Source organism: Manis javanica, chromosome X (assembly GCF_040802235.1).
Source record: "Manis javanica isolate MJ-LG chromosome X, MJ_LKY, whole genome shotgun sequence".
Taxonomy (NCBI): Eukaryota; Metazoa; Chordata; class Mammalia; order Pholidota; family Manidae; genus Manis; species Manis javanica.
This window is the reverse complement of record NC_133174.1, coordinates 118230660-118248290: the sequence shown is the minus strand read 5'-3', so window position 1 is coordinate 118248290 and position 17631 is coordinate 118230660. Positions and strand designations below refer to the sequence as shown.

At 37.5% G+C, this 17631-nt stretch overlaps 1 protein-coding gene across 15 annotated transcripts in view; it reads right to left on the bottom strand.

Annotated features, from left to right (window-relative positions):
- Positions 1 to 17631, bottom strand: part of THOC2 (THO complex subunit 2) — a 134452-nt gene that overhangs the window by 29651 nt on the left and 87170 nt on the right. For all 15 annotated transcript variants that reach the window (XR_012127448.1, XM_073227801.1, XM_073227798.1 and 12 more), the window contains 10 exons: positions 10871 to 10912; positions 10323 to 10453; positions 10123 to 10224; positions 6717 to 6801; positions 6010 to 6103; positions 5521 to 5601; positions 3884 to 3980; positions 1742 to 1859; positions 975 to 1154; positions 14 to 178 (listed from right to left, as the gene is read on the bottom strand). Coding sequence is in view for 14 of the 15 variants with exons in the window: in XM_073227801.1 (XP_073083902.1) it covers positions 14 to 178; positions 975 to 1154; positions 1742 to 1859; positions 3884 to 3980; positions 5521 to 5601; positions 6010 to 6103; positions 6717 to 6801; positions 10123 to 10224; positions 10323 to 10453; positions 10871 to 10912 (1095 nt within the window). In the remaining variant the exon portion in view is untranslated. The remainder of the gene's footprint in view (positions 1 to 13; positions 179 to 974; positions 1155 to 1741; positions 1860 to 3883; positions 3981 to 5520; positions 5602 to 6009; positions 6104 to 6716; positions 6802 to 10122; positions 10225 to 10322; positions 10454 to 10870; positions 10913 to 17631) is intronic.

Sequence of the window (17631 nt, the reverse complement as noted above, 5' to 3'; positions counted from 1 at the left end):
GTATTTATCTTACCGAAATGTGGTGTGCATACATTGGCCTAGACAGGAAAAATGCTGCATCGTAGGGTGTATGAAATTCATTACAGAGCACATCAATTGAAGGCACTCGCTTTATGTAATCTTCTGTGCTTAGATTAGATGCTAAAAACCCACCAAATTGCACCAGGGTATCATGACACTAAATTTAAAAAAAGACAAAAGATAAATGCTACTGGTTTTTATAAAACCAATATAAACATTTTCCAAAACGTTAAGATATGTCATTTTAACAATATTTTGGTTAACAATCACAAATTCGAAGTTTCCAACTTGAAAGAACTTTAGAGACAATCTACAAACATAATCACATTACAAAAAAAATAAATGCCAAGGCCCTGAAAAGTTGACTAATCTAAGGCTTTAACAGTCAACAAGATCTCAAGTTCCAAACTATTCTTAATCACTTTTAGTAGCAGAATATATTCACCTCAATCACACACAACACTTTTATATATATAGAAGTCAATTCTACTGTCCTTGAAAGATGAAAACTTTATAAAATACATGTGGATCTTTTTTTCTCTTGGAATATAGTCGGTGATAAAAAAAAAAAAAACACCTTGTAGGCTAATCATAGGTTTTGATGATTAGTATTTAGAAACATATTTTATTAAGATCACATCTACTTTGTTGTGATTGAAATTTCAGATTTCCAGAAATCAGGTAAGATATGAAAGCAAACAACTTGAAGTTATCTGCTTAACTGAAAACCTTATACATATATATATATATATAAACCTTATCCAAGAGCCATCTCTTAAACATAATTTGCACAGAAATAGCCCCTATATTTCCAAAGTATCTATTTTACATTAGATCTGCTTCACACTTACATGATGTGCAAAATGGCATTTTTCAAATTATATAACATTCCATATTTTCCAGTACTAGGATTTTTAAAAATCCACATAAATACAAAAGCCACTTTAACTTGCCTGATCATAGAGCTTTCCCACAAGTTTCAAATGTTTCTCTCCACCTTCCTGAAAGATGACCCCATTTCTCTGCTGAGCCATAAGCAAACACAGAGGAAGAGCAAGGTCATGGTCCAATAGTGCATCCTTTAATCTTTGGGAAGATTTTTTAGTGTTTCTGATCTGGCCAAAATAGCCACCCTGCAACAAAAGAAGACAAAATTTACCAGCATACAGTACATAACACAGGCCATTTGATTTCAAGACAGAAAAAGTTCAGTTACAATTCAGTTCAGGAAGATTAAGAACTCATATACTTGCAACATTCCTTCCCTTTCTTCACAAATTTATTTCAGTGGCAGTGTTACTGATTATATTCACTGGCTGAAAGATAACTGATAACTGAATTAAAACTTCTGCATATTCCCCATTTTATACCTTGCAGTCCCATACAAAGGAAAAGGAGTATTCTTTGTTCCAAGTGGAGCAGATTCAACAACAGAATAACTATGTTCAGATTTATGCCAGTTAAGATATCAAGGACCACAGAAGGTGGTATTTATTTCTCTTACATATCTATTACTGTCTTTTATACTTTGCTTCAGCTTTTTAAAAAAATTAGAACTGGTTTACCTCAATTTTTAAGGGGAGGTGGGGGCGGTTATGAGGGAAGGGTACTATGGTTTTGTTTGGTTTTCTATACTTATGTATTGTTTGGATTCTTCATGGTGAGAGTATGCACACATTTTGAATTTAAAAAGTCAATAAACAAAAATAGCAACTCTCACCTCAGCTTTTAGCTGCTCTCCACCAGTCATGGCCTCTAGTTGCTCCATTGTCATTTCCTCTGTAATTTCTATTCCTGCCATTTTCTGGACTACTTCTTTCAATATAAGCAGGTCAAAACTATTTAGAAAAATAAGAAACAGCTTATAGTTGAAACTTCAAACATAAAAGTAAGAATATATTATAATTAACATACTGAGAAGCCCTAAATTATTTGCATATAAATACAGGGGTGAGGGGATGAAGCAGTTTTTAAGGAAAAACTGTACTCCTAGAACTATACTGAAAAATACTTGGGCATGTAATGTGTTTATGCTCAACTTTTTACTTGGAAATAATTTCAAACTTACAGATAGGATGCAAAGATAATAATAGTACAAAGCACACTGATACACCCTTTACCCCGATTTCACCTATTAACACTTTTACTCCTGTTTACTTTATCATTTTTTGTTCTCTCTTCCTTCCTCTCTCTATAGACACACACACACACACACAATTTTTTGAACCACCTGAGAATAACTTACTTATTTAGCAACATCACTTAGGGGTACATTCTACCCCTAAATGTATTTCCTAAGAACACAGCTATTCTCTTATATAACCACAACATAGTTTACCAACTTAGTAAATCTAACACTGATACAATACTTTTATCTAACCTAAGTTCCTATTTCATTTTTATCAGTTGACCCAGTAATGTCTCAGCATTTTTTAATCCTCCAGTACAGGATGACCAATATGTATTCTTGTTGGTTACAGTCATCTCTAAAAAATCACACACTTGGAAAAAATGGAGGGGGGTAAGGAGAGAAAGGAAAAAAGGAAGGAAACAAAAGTATCAAGTTGTGGTATTTGAGCCTAAGATGGAAGTTTAGTGGTCAGCCTTAACCACATTCATTACTGTATTGACAATTATGCATTTTAATTCTCAAAGCTTAGGACTTTCAACAGAAATAACACTTTATAACTTCCAAGATCTTTAATTAGTTAAGTAATGAAGATAAAATGAAAACATTCTTTCCTACAAAACCAATATAGATGTCTTTCCAAAGGGAAAGCTACACATACCCAAGATGCAAGTTTAAATAGACAAAGGAAGAATTTTCTAAGATTCTTATTGTTTTCTCTTGCAACTTGACTTGACTCCCCTTAACAGGATTTTTGAAAACAAGAGGGCCCTCATGCAAATTAGAATGCACAAGTACCAATGAAATATTTTAATTCTTCTTTAAACTATCTTTTAATTAGATGGTCATAAAAACTATACTCACAGTACAGAGAACCGAGTTACAGACTTACAAATAACATTACGTTCTCCTGGCCTACAAAGAGTAAACAGAGTATATAGGAATGATCACTAGATGAGCACAGTATGAATGACATGCTGATAAAATCCTGAATCTAAAAAGTACTTTTTTTTAAAGGTTTTCCCTAAACCAAAATAATAATCTGTCAAGAATTACTTAGGTAATACTTCTTTGGAATACCAGATAGCTTTATAAATTTCTGTTTATTTTCTACCAGAAAGCTTTTGGAAACAATTTTCAGTTCCTTGATTCTAGTCAGTCTACTGCTGATGAGGTTTAATTCCCTTACATACTAATTCAAACTTTAAGCACTGGTACTGGTCCAGAATAAAATATTATACCTAAGTATTTACAAAGAAAATAGGACACTGTCCAGAAGGTATGTAAGCTTTACATATCTCTAAAGTTCAAGTTCAATAACTAATAGTGTCTTGAAGATAGCACACCCTCAAAATAAACATGTCCTTAACCAAATGCTCAATGTAAAGGTCAATTACTGTCCAGTAGCAATAATCAATAGTACAATATGTTTTGTCCTAAGAGGATTTACAATATACTATACTATTTATTCAAAAGCCTAACAGGTAGTCAGAATAAGTTAGTCTTTTTAATCACATATGTAGCCAAATATTACATTTCTTTCTGTAAAAAAAAAAGTTTATGTATTAAATTACAAGTTTTAGTTACAGAATTCAATATAAATAAGTGAGCAACTATTCTAATAAGCCTGTAACAAATACCTTTTCAGGATAATAGCAATCTTAATATCCCAATAATATCACCAGAAGAACTCAAATTACTTAATTTCATTTACATATAATTTGCTAAGAATACCTTTTGCCCGCCTTTAGCTGATTAGCCACATATTGAAGAAGACCAGCAAGATCAATCGGGTATTTACGAAAAACCGCACCACAGAAACTAGCCAGACCTGTATGAAATTAAAAAATAGGGCTTTTTAAAAACAGTTCATAAAACAAAAAAATACAATACTAAGTGTGTGATTTCTTCAACTAACTCAATTTCTAAAACAAAATGAGGCTGGAGTAATTGTACTGCTAATGCCATTGAATGGAATTTTATAATAATAGCTAATATTTATTGAACATACATACATATGCCAAGCACTGTATTAAGCCCTTTGTTAATTATCTCATTTAATCTTTGCAATAATCATCTCAGGTTGGTACAAACTTATCAGTGAGGAAAATTTGGGTAACTTGTTCATGGTTGCACAGTTGGTATGAGATGGAAAAGTGATTCAAACCTATTGTGATAGGCTTATGATAGGCTACAACAAAATCTTGCAGATCGCTCCATAGAGTTGAATGATCAACAAAACACCCACCTCTCAAACGTTTGAGTCATACACACACAAAAATCTTTTTATCTGGGAACATGCTACTAGTTGTGGAGAGGCAAGGAAACAGGTAAAGCATTGCCAGAGCAAGAAGCAGACAAAGACCAATTTTAGCCAACAGTCCATTATCACTGAACAGTGAGAAAACCCCAGTCAAGACAAGAGGAGGAGATCTGAGTCAAGTCAAGTAATCCACAGCCTTTTCAACAATTATTTGCTGAGCACCTAAATAATGAACAAACCTAGGTCCTACCCTCAAGGAGCCTACAGTCTAGTGAGGGACACAGAAACGTAAACTGAAATCACTATGAATAAAAGATTCCATGGGAGTACAGAAGAGGGACACCTAATACTGACTTCTGGTGGGAGCATTAACAGGGAAAGAGTTCCAAGGAAACTGACCTCTAAACTGAAATCTAATGAACAAGTAGAGATGTGGTGGAGGAGATGAGTGGACACAGAAGAGTATCCCAAGTAGAGGGTATAACACATGCAAAAGGGCCATGCAAAGCACAAGTAGTTCAGTATTAATGGAACCTAGAATATTAGGGAAGGGGCAAAAGACGAGGCTAGTACAGTGAGTAAGGGCCCAACTCTGAAAGAACTTACTTGTATGACTTCTACAGATTTCAGATTCTAAAGGGCAATGAGGAGCTATTGCAAGATTCAGCTATCAGACACAATAGGTTGAAAGAAAAGTGAACTAGCTGCTAAGGTACAAGAAATAAAAAATATATAAAACAAGACTAGGTTTTTTGTTAAACAAGAGAAAATTTTTATTTCTTTAAAGGTGACTGGAACCTCAGGATGGTAAGGATAATCATTCCCTTAAGATTAATTCCTCTAAAATAATAGACCAGAAGGGAATTTTCATCTCCCTACCAATGCTTACCCAAATACTACCACAGCCAATACCGGCCTCTTGAGTTGAGAAGTACATACCATATAAACCTCCTTACGCAGCCAAGGACTTGGACACTCAGTAGAAATCAAGTGGCTAGATGTTCTAAAGAGCTCTTGACAAGTAGGCTCTTAGTACAGGTAATAGAATACATTGAATGGTAGTCACAACAGATGAAAATTTCATCCTCGGAAAAATAAAAATACTTACTCTGAAGCCAGCTTGAGATGGTTGTATCATCGTGTTTCATTTTCTCCTTTTCTGGATTAGCTAAAGCTTCAATGATACAATCTTTTATACATTAAGAAAAAATTTTAAGTCATTATATCTCTAATAAAGACCCTTAAAACAACAAATGCTGCATCTTGGGAAAAATTAAGCTTCAAGTTATCACAAATTATTTAAAAATACACACACTGTACTACCAACTTTTCTTCTTTAGCCTCTTTTCCATCTCTCAGCAAGACAGATACCACCAATTTCAAGATGTTCAGTAAACTTAACATTGTGTCTCTCTATATAACACACATACTCACTCACTCACTCACTCACTCACTCACTCCTGACTGGCCAACCTTCAGATAACCCAACAGAATCATACGCAAATGGTTTCTAAAGGAACTCAGAATGAAATTAAAATGTTCACCATTAACACCTATGAAACATGAAATCTATGCATTACTTCACTCAAAAGGATACAGGCCAAGACATCATAATTCAAAGAAGTGAGATATTTCAACGAATCTACTACAGGTGTTATTAAGTTATCATACTTTTGTATTTGTGACAAGATCTGGAAGACAGCAACAAAGAATAGATGGCATTAACTAATTAAAAAATAACGGTGCTATTTAAATAATGGCTACACTTTTTATTTTTCAAAAGAAATAATGCTTAAAATTTGTTTCCTTCCATTTTGTATTTATATACAACCTACTATTCTACCATTTTCTTAGAAAATACTTTGTTAGGCTGTATTTTCCAATTAGGAAATAATTCCAGGGCATCTAAACTTGAATTTTGGAATTACAGAGGCTACTTTCATGCTAAATGTTTTAGAGATCTCTTAAATATGAAAGTGTTATATCTAAATCACAATGAAATGTTATTCAGATGTTTCTAATAACTATATCAACAACTAATCCATCTCTTTACTATGTTTCAATAAATCAAAATGACTGATAGACTGTTTAAAACAGTAGCATTGTTACATATTACTAGAAAAATATATCAATGTATTAAATATATTGTATATTAAGTTTCATTTCTGAAATAATCATTTGCTAAAAGTTCCACCCCAAGACTACCACACATCTTAAAAACTACATTACTTCATTTCCACCTGTGCTGATTTAAAGATAACAAACAGAAAAGTCCCTTAAAATAATATTAACCCCAAAACATACATAATCAAACAAAATGGTTGGATTGCTGTGGCTCAACTTTCCAATTTGTCTTCCAGAAGGCTTCACATTTTCCTTGGTTAGACGCCTACAAGGGGAGAAAAAGGTGGCAGGGTTCATCTTACATAATTTTCCTTATACTGTTGATAACTTTGTTACATTATGAAAAAAATAATTCTTTCCCAAGTATCCAAAATGAACCCATGTAAACAACCACTTTCATCATATACTTTACTGCAGGACTTGGGCTATTTTAATTAGGCATTCTCCCAGGGGATATCAAGATTTTGTACTAATGCTTAATATTTATAATATATACATTTCCTTATATAGTAATAGTAATAAGCATTAAAACTCTTAATGTACCCTACAAGTACATACAACTCTTCTTACAGAGAATCATTATTTTAGATTTAGAAAGGCTCATTTATCACCTTAGGGATTAAGATATCAAATTTGTTATAATGCAATGACCTACCTTGTGCCATCTGTCTCAGTGACCCCAAAAGAGTAATAGCTAATGCTGTACTCCTTGATACAGGAAATTCTCTGGTTTTTATATTCAAAGAAAACAACTTTTGAAAACTAAATTCTACTCCTTTTCTTCCTGTTTAATTTTTCCTCTGTTCAGTATTCTTTTACTAACATTCTAGAAATTCATATCTGTGAAGTACTTAGAATTCAAAACAATTATTAAACAGCACCTTCAACTCTTCTGGTGAGATTATTACATAATAAATCTAGAAACTTAAAAAGCATACACATGACAAGAAGCTTTCTAGACTGAAAATATAATGAAGCAAATAATCAATTCAGTTGATAGTTCAAGGAATGTGACCAGTCTGGAAGTGGCAAACTTGACATACCTTAAGAAGTTTCTTATGACAATACTGACCCATCAATCAAAATTATTTCATCAAGTGATCCTCTTTCCCATTCTCCATGGCCCAGTTTCTTTTTTGCCATGGTAAAGAGAGACCCATCAAGTTTTAAACTTTGGCGATACTCTCTGTTCTACCTCCAAACTTAATACCACCTGTCCTTACTTTTAACCCTACTATTTCAGGTGGCCTTACTACCTGCCAAAGCTAACCTTTGCTCTCCATACTTTTTTTATCCCATTCCTTTCTGCCTCCACCACCGTGGGGGGAAAAAAACAAAAATAAAAGGAATACTTTCTTGATTATGTCTTCTCCTCAATCTATGATGGTGTCTCGTATATGGAACACAATCAATAAGCATTTATGGAATGAATTACTGGATTCCCAATAGCAAATTCATGTCTTAAAGAGTAATCAAAAACTTATAAAATTCTGGAAGTAATAAATTAATACATTCTATTCTCAACATAAGGTTCAATCAATACCAAAATCACATTGTTCAAGCCTGGTGAAATAGTTACAGCTTAAAAATGCAACAAAAATTCAAGTATATTAAGAATTCTGCACATATTCTTCTGTGATAAATATTTTAGTTAATTAATTAGTTAGTCCTTCCGTTCATTCATATTAATGACTTCTATGACAGGCAAAGTGCTAAGCATTAGGGATACAAGGAGGAATAACAGATCCTCTCTTAACTTCAGTCCAGCTTGGGAGACAGATTTAAAACCATTTAAAAATTTTTATATTCTTAAATATAGCAAATTATAAAACAGAACTTACTGTGTGCTGTCAATACTATAAAAGGGGGGAATAATATATTTGTATTCACTTGCACATAAATAAAAATTTCTGGAAGGATCAGTAAGAAAATAAACAGGGACTACTTTTTTTTTCCTTGAGAGAACTAAATAGACAGGCAATAGGCTGAGAGACATTTTACTGTCTACCTGCTTATACTTACTGAAAATCAAACCATGTGAATGGATAAACTATTCAAACAATTAGAAGATTTCAAAAAGAAAAGTAATCATAATATATCAAGGGGTATGATACCACTATATGCATTTGGGACAGTGGTGGCACAAATAAAGAATCAATTGTGCTTGGTGGTTTGTGCTAACAGAGGGCTTCACAGAGGAGGTGCCACCGGAGGCCCACCCTCTGAGGATGAGGTCACCAAATGGAGAAAGGAAACAGAGGTAAGGGAAAATTTGTACACAAGAAACAAGAAATATATGCAAATGAAAAGGAGATCATAGCACATTTCAGGGAAACATAAGTGGCCTCGGGTGGGAAATGAGGTTGGAAATAGGAAGGGACAGGTCATGGAGGTTCCTTTACAACACCATGCCATAAAGTCTGACATATAACCTGCAGGGTTTGAACAAAGAGAGTAATACAAGGTGCTGCAATACTCCGAAAAAAATAACTAAGTTAATGGCAAGGAATGGAAAAGACAGATTTAAGAGACTTGATAATATTAGATATACTATTAAGTAATCCATATAAAGCACTTAATTCAATACCTGGCACATATAGTAATGGCTCCATAAATATTAGCTGCTGTTGTTAAGATAGAACCTCTATTTGAGAAATTCTTAAGACTGGAACTCTTTCAGAAGGATCAATTCTAACATATCATCTCCTTTCATGCTCCCCCCATTTACACAGGATCAGATGATTCACTCTCTTTTCTTTCCTCTAAGTCTATACATACTGTACAATAGCACCTATTAAACCAGATTATGACTGTGCATACATGTTTCCCCCGCAGACTGTGACCAAAGACAACGCAATTGGGCAAAGATAGTATCACTGCATACTGTTAAATCTAGTTAAACTACAGCACACACTACTTTTAATGAGAATAGCCATACCACAAATGTGAAAGAAAAGACAATAAACAGCCTTGCTGAAACACTGGGAATACAGCAGTGTGTTTAGTATCTTAAATCAAAATAATCTGAAGTATGTAATTTTTCAATTAAACTTCTCAGTTTACCAGGAAGTAGAATAAAATCACTAGTAAGTTTTTAATGACATGAAAATAAAGCACACAAATGAAAAAAATAGAAAACTTTCAAAAGTTGACTCCCTGTGGAAACAGTTCTACATAATTACATTAGATCTTCCAAAAAAAAAAAAAAAAAAAAGAAGATCACTATAACTTTAGCAGAGGAAATTTGTAGAACCTTGACTATCTTGTACCAACCACTAAATGTATTTTGTAAACTGAGCAATGACCACAGTATGCTGTCCTTTAAAAAAACTCATCCTATGATGCATTAAAGAGGATTTTTATTAGATTTTATAACTATACAAAGATGACAACTACAAAAACTTGGTAATCAAAATACCACAAAAATTGACAGTCATTTTACCTGCAGTATCCATACAATCAGTTATACGATTAGCAAATACTCCTGGGCTCCCTCAGAATTGAGGCTCACACACAAACTGAAAGGAAGTAAAATAGATCCAGATATACTTTAGATTAATATGAAGAAAAACAAATTAAGACTTACTTCATGATATACTTGGCTCTGTCTATTGTTTGAGCTTTAACTTTTACTAAAAGTGGGTGACTGTTGTAAGTTTCATTCTTCCATTGGCCATACAGACGATATCTTAAAAAATGATGAGATGAAGAATTAGGAAAAGTTAAACACTTAGAGGTTAATGCACTAGAATAGTAGTTAAAAATACAAAAATATTGTGTATTTACCTATGCTGATATGGAAATGTTTTAAACATTCCCCATAGTTCCTCAGACATACAAGCATTGCAGTCCATCAAAGAAAGAGATGGAAGTAGTACCTGGTCAGTAATGCTAAGCAAACAGCTAAGGATAACTTCCTAAGAAGAAGGGAGGAAAAATTATTTCAGTAAGAGGTCCATATTAATCCCCCCTCCCCAAATAAATTTATGTCAGCCTTGGAAAAACTGCCATATCTACTTTCCCACACTATCACTGTCCTTTTCACAATGGTTAGTTATGTCTCTCCATCTAACAGAGCAAATGAGGTGAGGGAAGGAAAGGGGTAGCAAGAGAACAAGGGATTTTTATTATCCCTCTTCCTTTCTCAACATGGTAATCCTCAAGAACAGGAGGCTATCACTCTTAAAAGATTACTGTATTATATGCCAAAAGCTATGCTTAGCAAGAAATGTATAAAATGATCATTCACAAGGGACAAAAGCTGGTTCACAGGAAAATCTGTAGTATGTTGCACCCAGACAAACATCAGACACATTGGATTTTTCTAGTCTTACCGTTTTCTCTTTATCTTCTTGTTTACCTCCATCAGACTGAAACTAAAAATTAAAAAAATATATATAAATAAAATGCAAAAAGGTTAAGAATATGCTGTCACAATTTAGTTTCTAACTTGAAAAAAATTAATTTGCACATAGTTGTGAATTATCTTACTTTTTATACACATATAGATTTTAAATAGCCAGCACTACCAATTAACATTTTTAGACTCTATCTATATTTCTAAACTCCAAATAATTTGGGACATACATGAATTTTAAATGTCAGTTTTATAAGCCAATTATTTTCTCAACCTCATTATCACAAACGAAAGCATCCTAAAACCACAGCCAATATAATTCAGTTGTGATGCATCTGTATTTTTCCATCTAGATATTCTAGTTTTGCCTCTACAGAATAAAACCTAACACTAAGGCAACAGTTAAAAAAAATTAAACCCAAAGAAATTTAAAACTATGTTTTAATTCAACAATACTTAGCCATCACTGAGAAATAAGCCTAAAATATTAATAACACTGCTGACAAAAAGACAAAACCACTGCCTAACTTGAACAGACTGAACCAAAAAGACCTGGTCATTATTATACCAGTGATTTGCATGACAGCCAGAAGCGCCTCGTCTGACAATGCTGACTGGTCATTCAGAATGAAACAGTAACACTTGTGTATATAGGCAGGTGGAAGGTCAGAGGATTGTGCAAAGGCCAACAAGACTTCTGAAGCACTGATACTCAAGGACAATTGATTTCAGGGAAGGATTTAGCTATATACCAAGTCAGGGAGGGGAGAAAGCTGATAGTTCAGCTAACAAGCTTATCTCCTTGGCAGATAAGGGAATTTTGTGCATATATGTTTTCATGCATGAATAATTTAACAGATGTTACTAGCGGGAAGTCAAACCTCTGTGCAAGATCTTCACATACACTAATTTAGAGACTGCTGTATTTCCCTGATGGGAAAACATACTTTGTTTTTTTAACTGACAGGTTAAAAAGATATAGGCCCTTTCACAGCAACAATTACTAAATCAACATATATCCTGCTCAGCAAATAAGGCATCAGGTTATGAAGGAGTGACCTGGCAGAAAACAAACTAGGTTGTTGCTTTCTTCTGTTTGGTTGGGGGTGGGGAGGGTAGATAATTCTGATGGCATACGGAGTATATGTTGGGAGGCAGAAATAAGGGTGGGTCATAATTCGAAGAACTAGGTTTACAGTATATTATGTCAGATATAAAGGCAGTTAAGCTACTCCTTTCCTGGTATATGACAATGTGAAGAAACCTAATAAAGCTACACAGTTTTCTCCACAGAAATAAAACATTTTCTTAGTTACTAAGCTGTCCTAACTACCTACTAGATATTTATATGAGTTTCTAATGTCTGTATGCCAATTCTCTGTATTTCATATGTAGGAAAATTTGAAAAAAAGAAATACAGAAAGCACAATAAAACCATCTAGAAAAGCAGCTAAGAAACATTTTTATCAAACGTTAATTATAACAATGATGAAGAAAAAATAAATCAAGAGGTATATGCAGGTAAAAGTAGTTTTCTCTTGTTAAGAAGATATTCTACTCCCTTGATGTTTCCTTTCTCTTTTAGTTTAACTTCATTTGCTTTTAAATTCACAGTAAATATAATACTCTCCATTCCCACAATACAACACTTAAAGTTGTATTGAACAGCCAGGCCAGGAGGAAATGGAAAGAACAGAGGGAGAGGAACAAAAGACAACCACTCATTCATTCACTTACTATGTGCCAGGCACTAGGAATTCAAAGGTAACAGGACAGAGATCCTATTTTGATGAACTGACAAGGATAGATATTAATAGCTACTATCTTTGATGACCTCTTGAAGGTCAAAACTACACCTGACAATGAATTGTTAGGAGCTGGGCTCAAAAAGAATGCATGTCCATCAAGACGCGACTTTTGGAGCGTCAAGAAATAAATTACTAAATAAAGTACTTCTTTACTGCTAACATCCATTTTTTAGCACTTCTAACCCATAAATATTTCAAATGCTGCTTTAGATTATACTTTATCACAAAACAGAAAAAAAATGAAAAATACTAGATTGGAACCTGTTGGCAGCCGTGCTCAGAAAATAGCGCCCCATGCAGGGCAGCTGGAAGGCCCCGAACTTCCTAATGACAAATCATCCCACACCACTAAACTACATGCTAATTGCGCCTTGGCATAAGGACCAATGAGACCCACCAAATGGTTATGCTAATAAGGCATATGGAGCCGCACCAACCAGGTCAGAGCATGAGAACTATATAAGCAAGCCTCTCCTTCCCCTCTGGGTCCTGCCCAACTCATTTGTTTCACAAAGAGCTGAAGAATAAAGCTTTCTGCAGAAGAATCCTGCTGTTGTTGCATGCTGTTCTTGCCGGCGAGGACAGGGCACGCGACAAGTGCTGCCGAAACCCGGGAACCAGAACATCACCGGCACAGGGAGGACCCTTCAGACATCTGGAGAGGATTCAGAACTGCAGGTCAGAAGAAAGCCCGGAGGGGTAAGTTCCGAGAGGCCCCTGCTTTTTAGGATAATGGTTGATGGTTCTCTGTAAATAAGGAGGCACCATGGGGAATGCACCGTCATTAGTCACGGCGCTGCAGACAGCTCTCAAAGAGCGAAACTTGAAGGTCTCCAGCAAAGTCTTAGGATCTTTTGTGAAGGAGATAGACCGTGTGGCCCCCTGGTTCATTTGTTCAGGGTCCCTCTCAATCCCGAGCTGGGACAAACTGGGGAAAGATCTTGATAGAGAGGAGGAGGAGGGTAGCCTGAGGGGAGGCACCAGGCCCCTCTGGAAACTGATTAGAGCTTGTCTGCAAGATGAGAGATGTGAAAAGGTAATAAAAGAAGGTCAGAGAGCATTGACAGATATCCAAGAGAGCATGTCAGAAACGGAACGGGAAACAGAGAGCGCGCGCGGCCGAAAAAAGGCCACAAAAACGAAGGTAAAGAAACCTCAGAGTGAGGGAGAAAGCCCACCTAGGGCAAAAGCGAAAGAGCCCCGAGAAGCGAGTGACGATCGCCTCGGAGAAAATAGTAAATACCCCTGGAAAGAGTTGAGGGACCTCCAACTCTCCAACAGGGAATCTGAGGAGGAATTAGCATCCGCAGAGGAAGGGGAAGAAAATAAAACCGCAGAGTGTAGAAGTAAGGGAACCAGCAAAGTTGAAAAGCGGACCAAGGAAAAAATGAAAGCAGGGTGTCCCCCGACGCCCTTTGCCCCGCCACCTTATGTGAGTGGCGCACTCTCCTTTTGCCACCCAGATACTCTTCAGGCAATTAGACAAATGTTTCCTGTATTTGAGGATAACGGTGTACGCTCTCACCAGCCCCTGAGCCATAAACAAGTTAAGGAGTTAGCAGAATCCGTTCGGGCTTATGGAGTCAGTGCTAACTATACCATAGCACAAGTTGAGAGATTAACAGAGACAGCCATGACACCCGCAGACTGGCAATATGTAACTAAGGCATGCCTTTCTAGTATGGGGCAATACATAGAATGGAAGGCATTGTGGCATGATATCAGCATGACCCAGGCACGCGCAAACGCGGCCGAAGGACAGCCTGCGTGGTCATATGATATGCTGACGGGCCAAGGACAGTGGGTAGCCGACCAGACCGCCTTCCCCTTACAGGTATATGCACAAATAAACACGTGCGCCGCCAAGGCATGGAAAGCCCTCACCAACAAAGGAGAAGTATCAGGCAATTTGACAAAAATTATTCAGGGGCTGAGCGAGCCATTTTCTGACTTTGTCGCTCGTATGATAGAGGCCGCAGGCAGAATATTTGGAGATCAGGAACAAGCAATGCCCCTAGTGGAGCAATTAGTGTTTGAACAATGTACCAAGGAATGCAGACAGGCGATAACACCCTGGAAACAAAAAGGGATACATGCCTGGTTGAAAGCCTGTAGAGAAATAGGAGGGCCACTCACCAATGCGGGCCTAGCCGCGGCCATATTACAGAGCCACAAACAAGCCAGGATCACTAACAGAAGTATCAAATGCTTTCAATGCGGGAAATTAGGACATATAAAGAGAGAGTGTAGGAGCCCAGCTTCAGAACAAACAACCCAAAAGACCCCTGAGTTGTGCCCTAAGTGTAAGAAAGGCAGGCATTGGGCTAATGAGTGCCGGTCTATTAAAGATATAGAAGGGAAACCCTTAGAGTTGCCAAAAAACGCCCAGAGGGGCCCCCGTCACCAGGGCCCGCAAATATATGGGGCAACCAGCACGCAAGTGTCATTCGGGAACAACCAGGCCCCCCAAGGAGAGCCACTTCAGGTTCCGCGGGATTGGACATCCGTGCCACCACCAGAATAGTGTTGACTCCACAGATGGGAGTTCAGCCTATCCCTTCAGACTTTAAAGGCCCCCTACCACCAAATACCATTGGGTTACTCCTAGGGCGCTCTTCTGCTGCATTGAAAGGCCTGGTAGTTCATCCCGGAGTCATAGATCAAGATTATGAAGGACAGGTAAAAATCATGTGTTCGGCTCCCAGAGGAATCTATCCTATATCCCCGGGAGACCGCATAGCCCAGCTCTTAGTTTTACCTAGTCTCCACGCCAATTATCCTGCTACCAACACGGAGAGGGGAGAAAGGGGCTTCGGCTCCTCTGACTGGGATTCAGCCTTCATAGTATTAGATTTAGCAGACAGACCAAAATTAACTCTTCAAATAGAGGGAAAGAGCTTTGAGGGAATCCTAGACACTGGAGCAGATAAAAGTATTATCTCTGCAACCTGGTGGCCCTCCAAGTGGCCTGTGACCCAATCCTCACATTCATTACAAGGTTTAGGATATGAGTCAAGCCCTTCAATTAGTGCCAAACCATTGAAATGGCGAGCCCCTGAAGGACAAGAGGGTACAGTCACCCCTTATGTACTCCCTCTACCGGTCAATTTATGGGGGAGGGATGTCATGAGAGACTTAGGCCTCAAACTCATTAATGAATACTCCACCCCCGCCCAAGGCATGATGATGGACATGGGATACATCCCTGGCAAGGGGCTGGGGAAACACCAACAGGGACACATAGAGCCCATCCTGCCCAAAGTAAAGAATGACCGTCACGGCCTGGGTTTTTCATAGGGGCCATTGAAGATGCCATGCCCATACCTTGGCTCACAGAGGAGGCCGTATGGGTTCCTCAGTGGCCCCTATCCTCTGAAAAATTAGAAGCAGCTCATTGCTTAGTGCAAGAGCAGCTCCAAGTGGGACACCTAGAACCCTCTGTGTCCCCATGGAACACACCCATATTTGTAATCAGGAAAAGGTCAGGATCATGGAGGTTGCTTCATGATCTGAGAGCAGTAAATGCTCAAATGAGAATGCTTGGACCCGTACAACGGGGACTGCCACTCCTCTCTGCCTTACCCAAAGAATGGAAAGTGCTCATAATAGATATTAAAGATTGTTTCTTTTCTATACCTCTAAGCTCCAAGGACAGGGAAAGATTTGCTTTTACTTTGCCAGCTATTAACCATGAACAACCCGATGCCAGATTTCAGTGGAAGGTCCTCCCTCAAGGAATGGCAAATAGCCCCACCATATGTCAACTGTACGTTCAGCGAGCGCTAGACCCAATTCGTAAGACCTATCCCACGCTAAAGATCATCCATTACATGGATGACATCCTTCTTTGCTCCCCACAACCAGCGGAAATAGAAGAAGCATATATAGATCTCACTAGATCCCTAGAAAATTGGAGACTGAATATAGCAAGCGAGAAGGTCCAAAAATCTAGTGTTAGCAAATTCCTAGGAGCAACCATTTACACAGATGTAATTTGCCCCCAAAAGCTTGAGATAAGACATAATCAATTGCGAAATTTGAATGACTTCCAAAAACTCCTAGGGGATATTAATTGGTTGCGCCCATACTTAAAGATACCCACCACTGAATTGACTCCACTATTTAAAACCCTAGAAGGAGACCCACAACTAACGTCACCGCGCTCCCTCACACCTGAGGCATTACAAGCCATTCGCAAAGTAGAACAGGCTTTGATGACAGCACAATTAAATAGAGTGCAATCGAATGAACCCTTTGAGTTGTGTGTCCTTCCCACCCCAGAGCTGCCAACAGCAGTCTTATGGCAGCATGGCCCACTGATCTGGATTCATCCCCAAGCCTCTCAGGCTAGGACAATAGAGTACTATCCAGCAGCCGTGGCCAAACTTGCTTTGAGAGGAGTAAAAACCTCCATGACACATTTCGGAGAGGCTCCAGCTAAAATTATAACCCCTTACAGCGTAGAACAGATACAAGTATTATGTGCTATGAACGATGATTGGGCCATACTTGCTTACAGTTTCTCAGGAACCTTTGATAATCATTTCCCTAAACATCCCCTCATCAACTTCGCCAAAAATCATCTCCTAGTATTTCCTCGGGTCACTAGCCTAACCCCGCTGCCTCATGGAAAAACAGTTTACACGGACGGGTCTAAGACAGGCACAGGTGCCTATGTCCATGATGGCAAAGTTGTGACAAAAGGCTACACGCCTGACACTCCACAAATAGTGGAATGTCGCATAGTCTTAGAGGTCCTACAAATCTTTCCTGAACCTTTAAATATTGTGTCTGACTCCTGTTATGTAGTTAATGCAGTCAAATCTCTAGAAGTGGCCGGGCTAATCAAAGCGTCCAGCCCAGTAGCCACTTTGTTCAAACAGATACAATCAGCACTACTTCATAGGCAATCTCCTTTGTATATAACTCA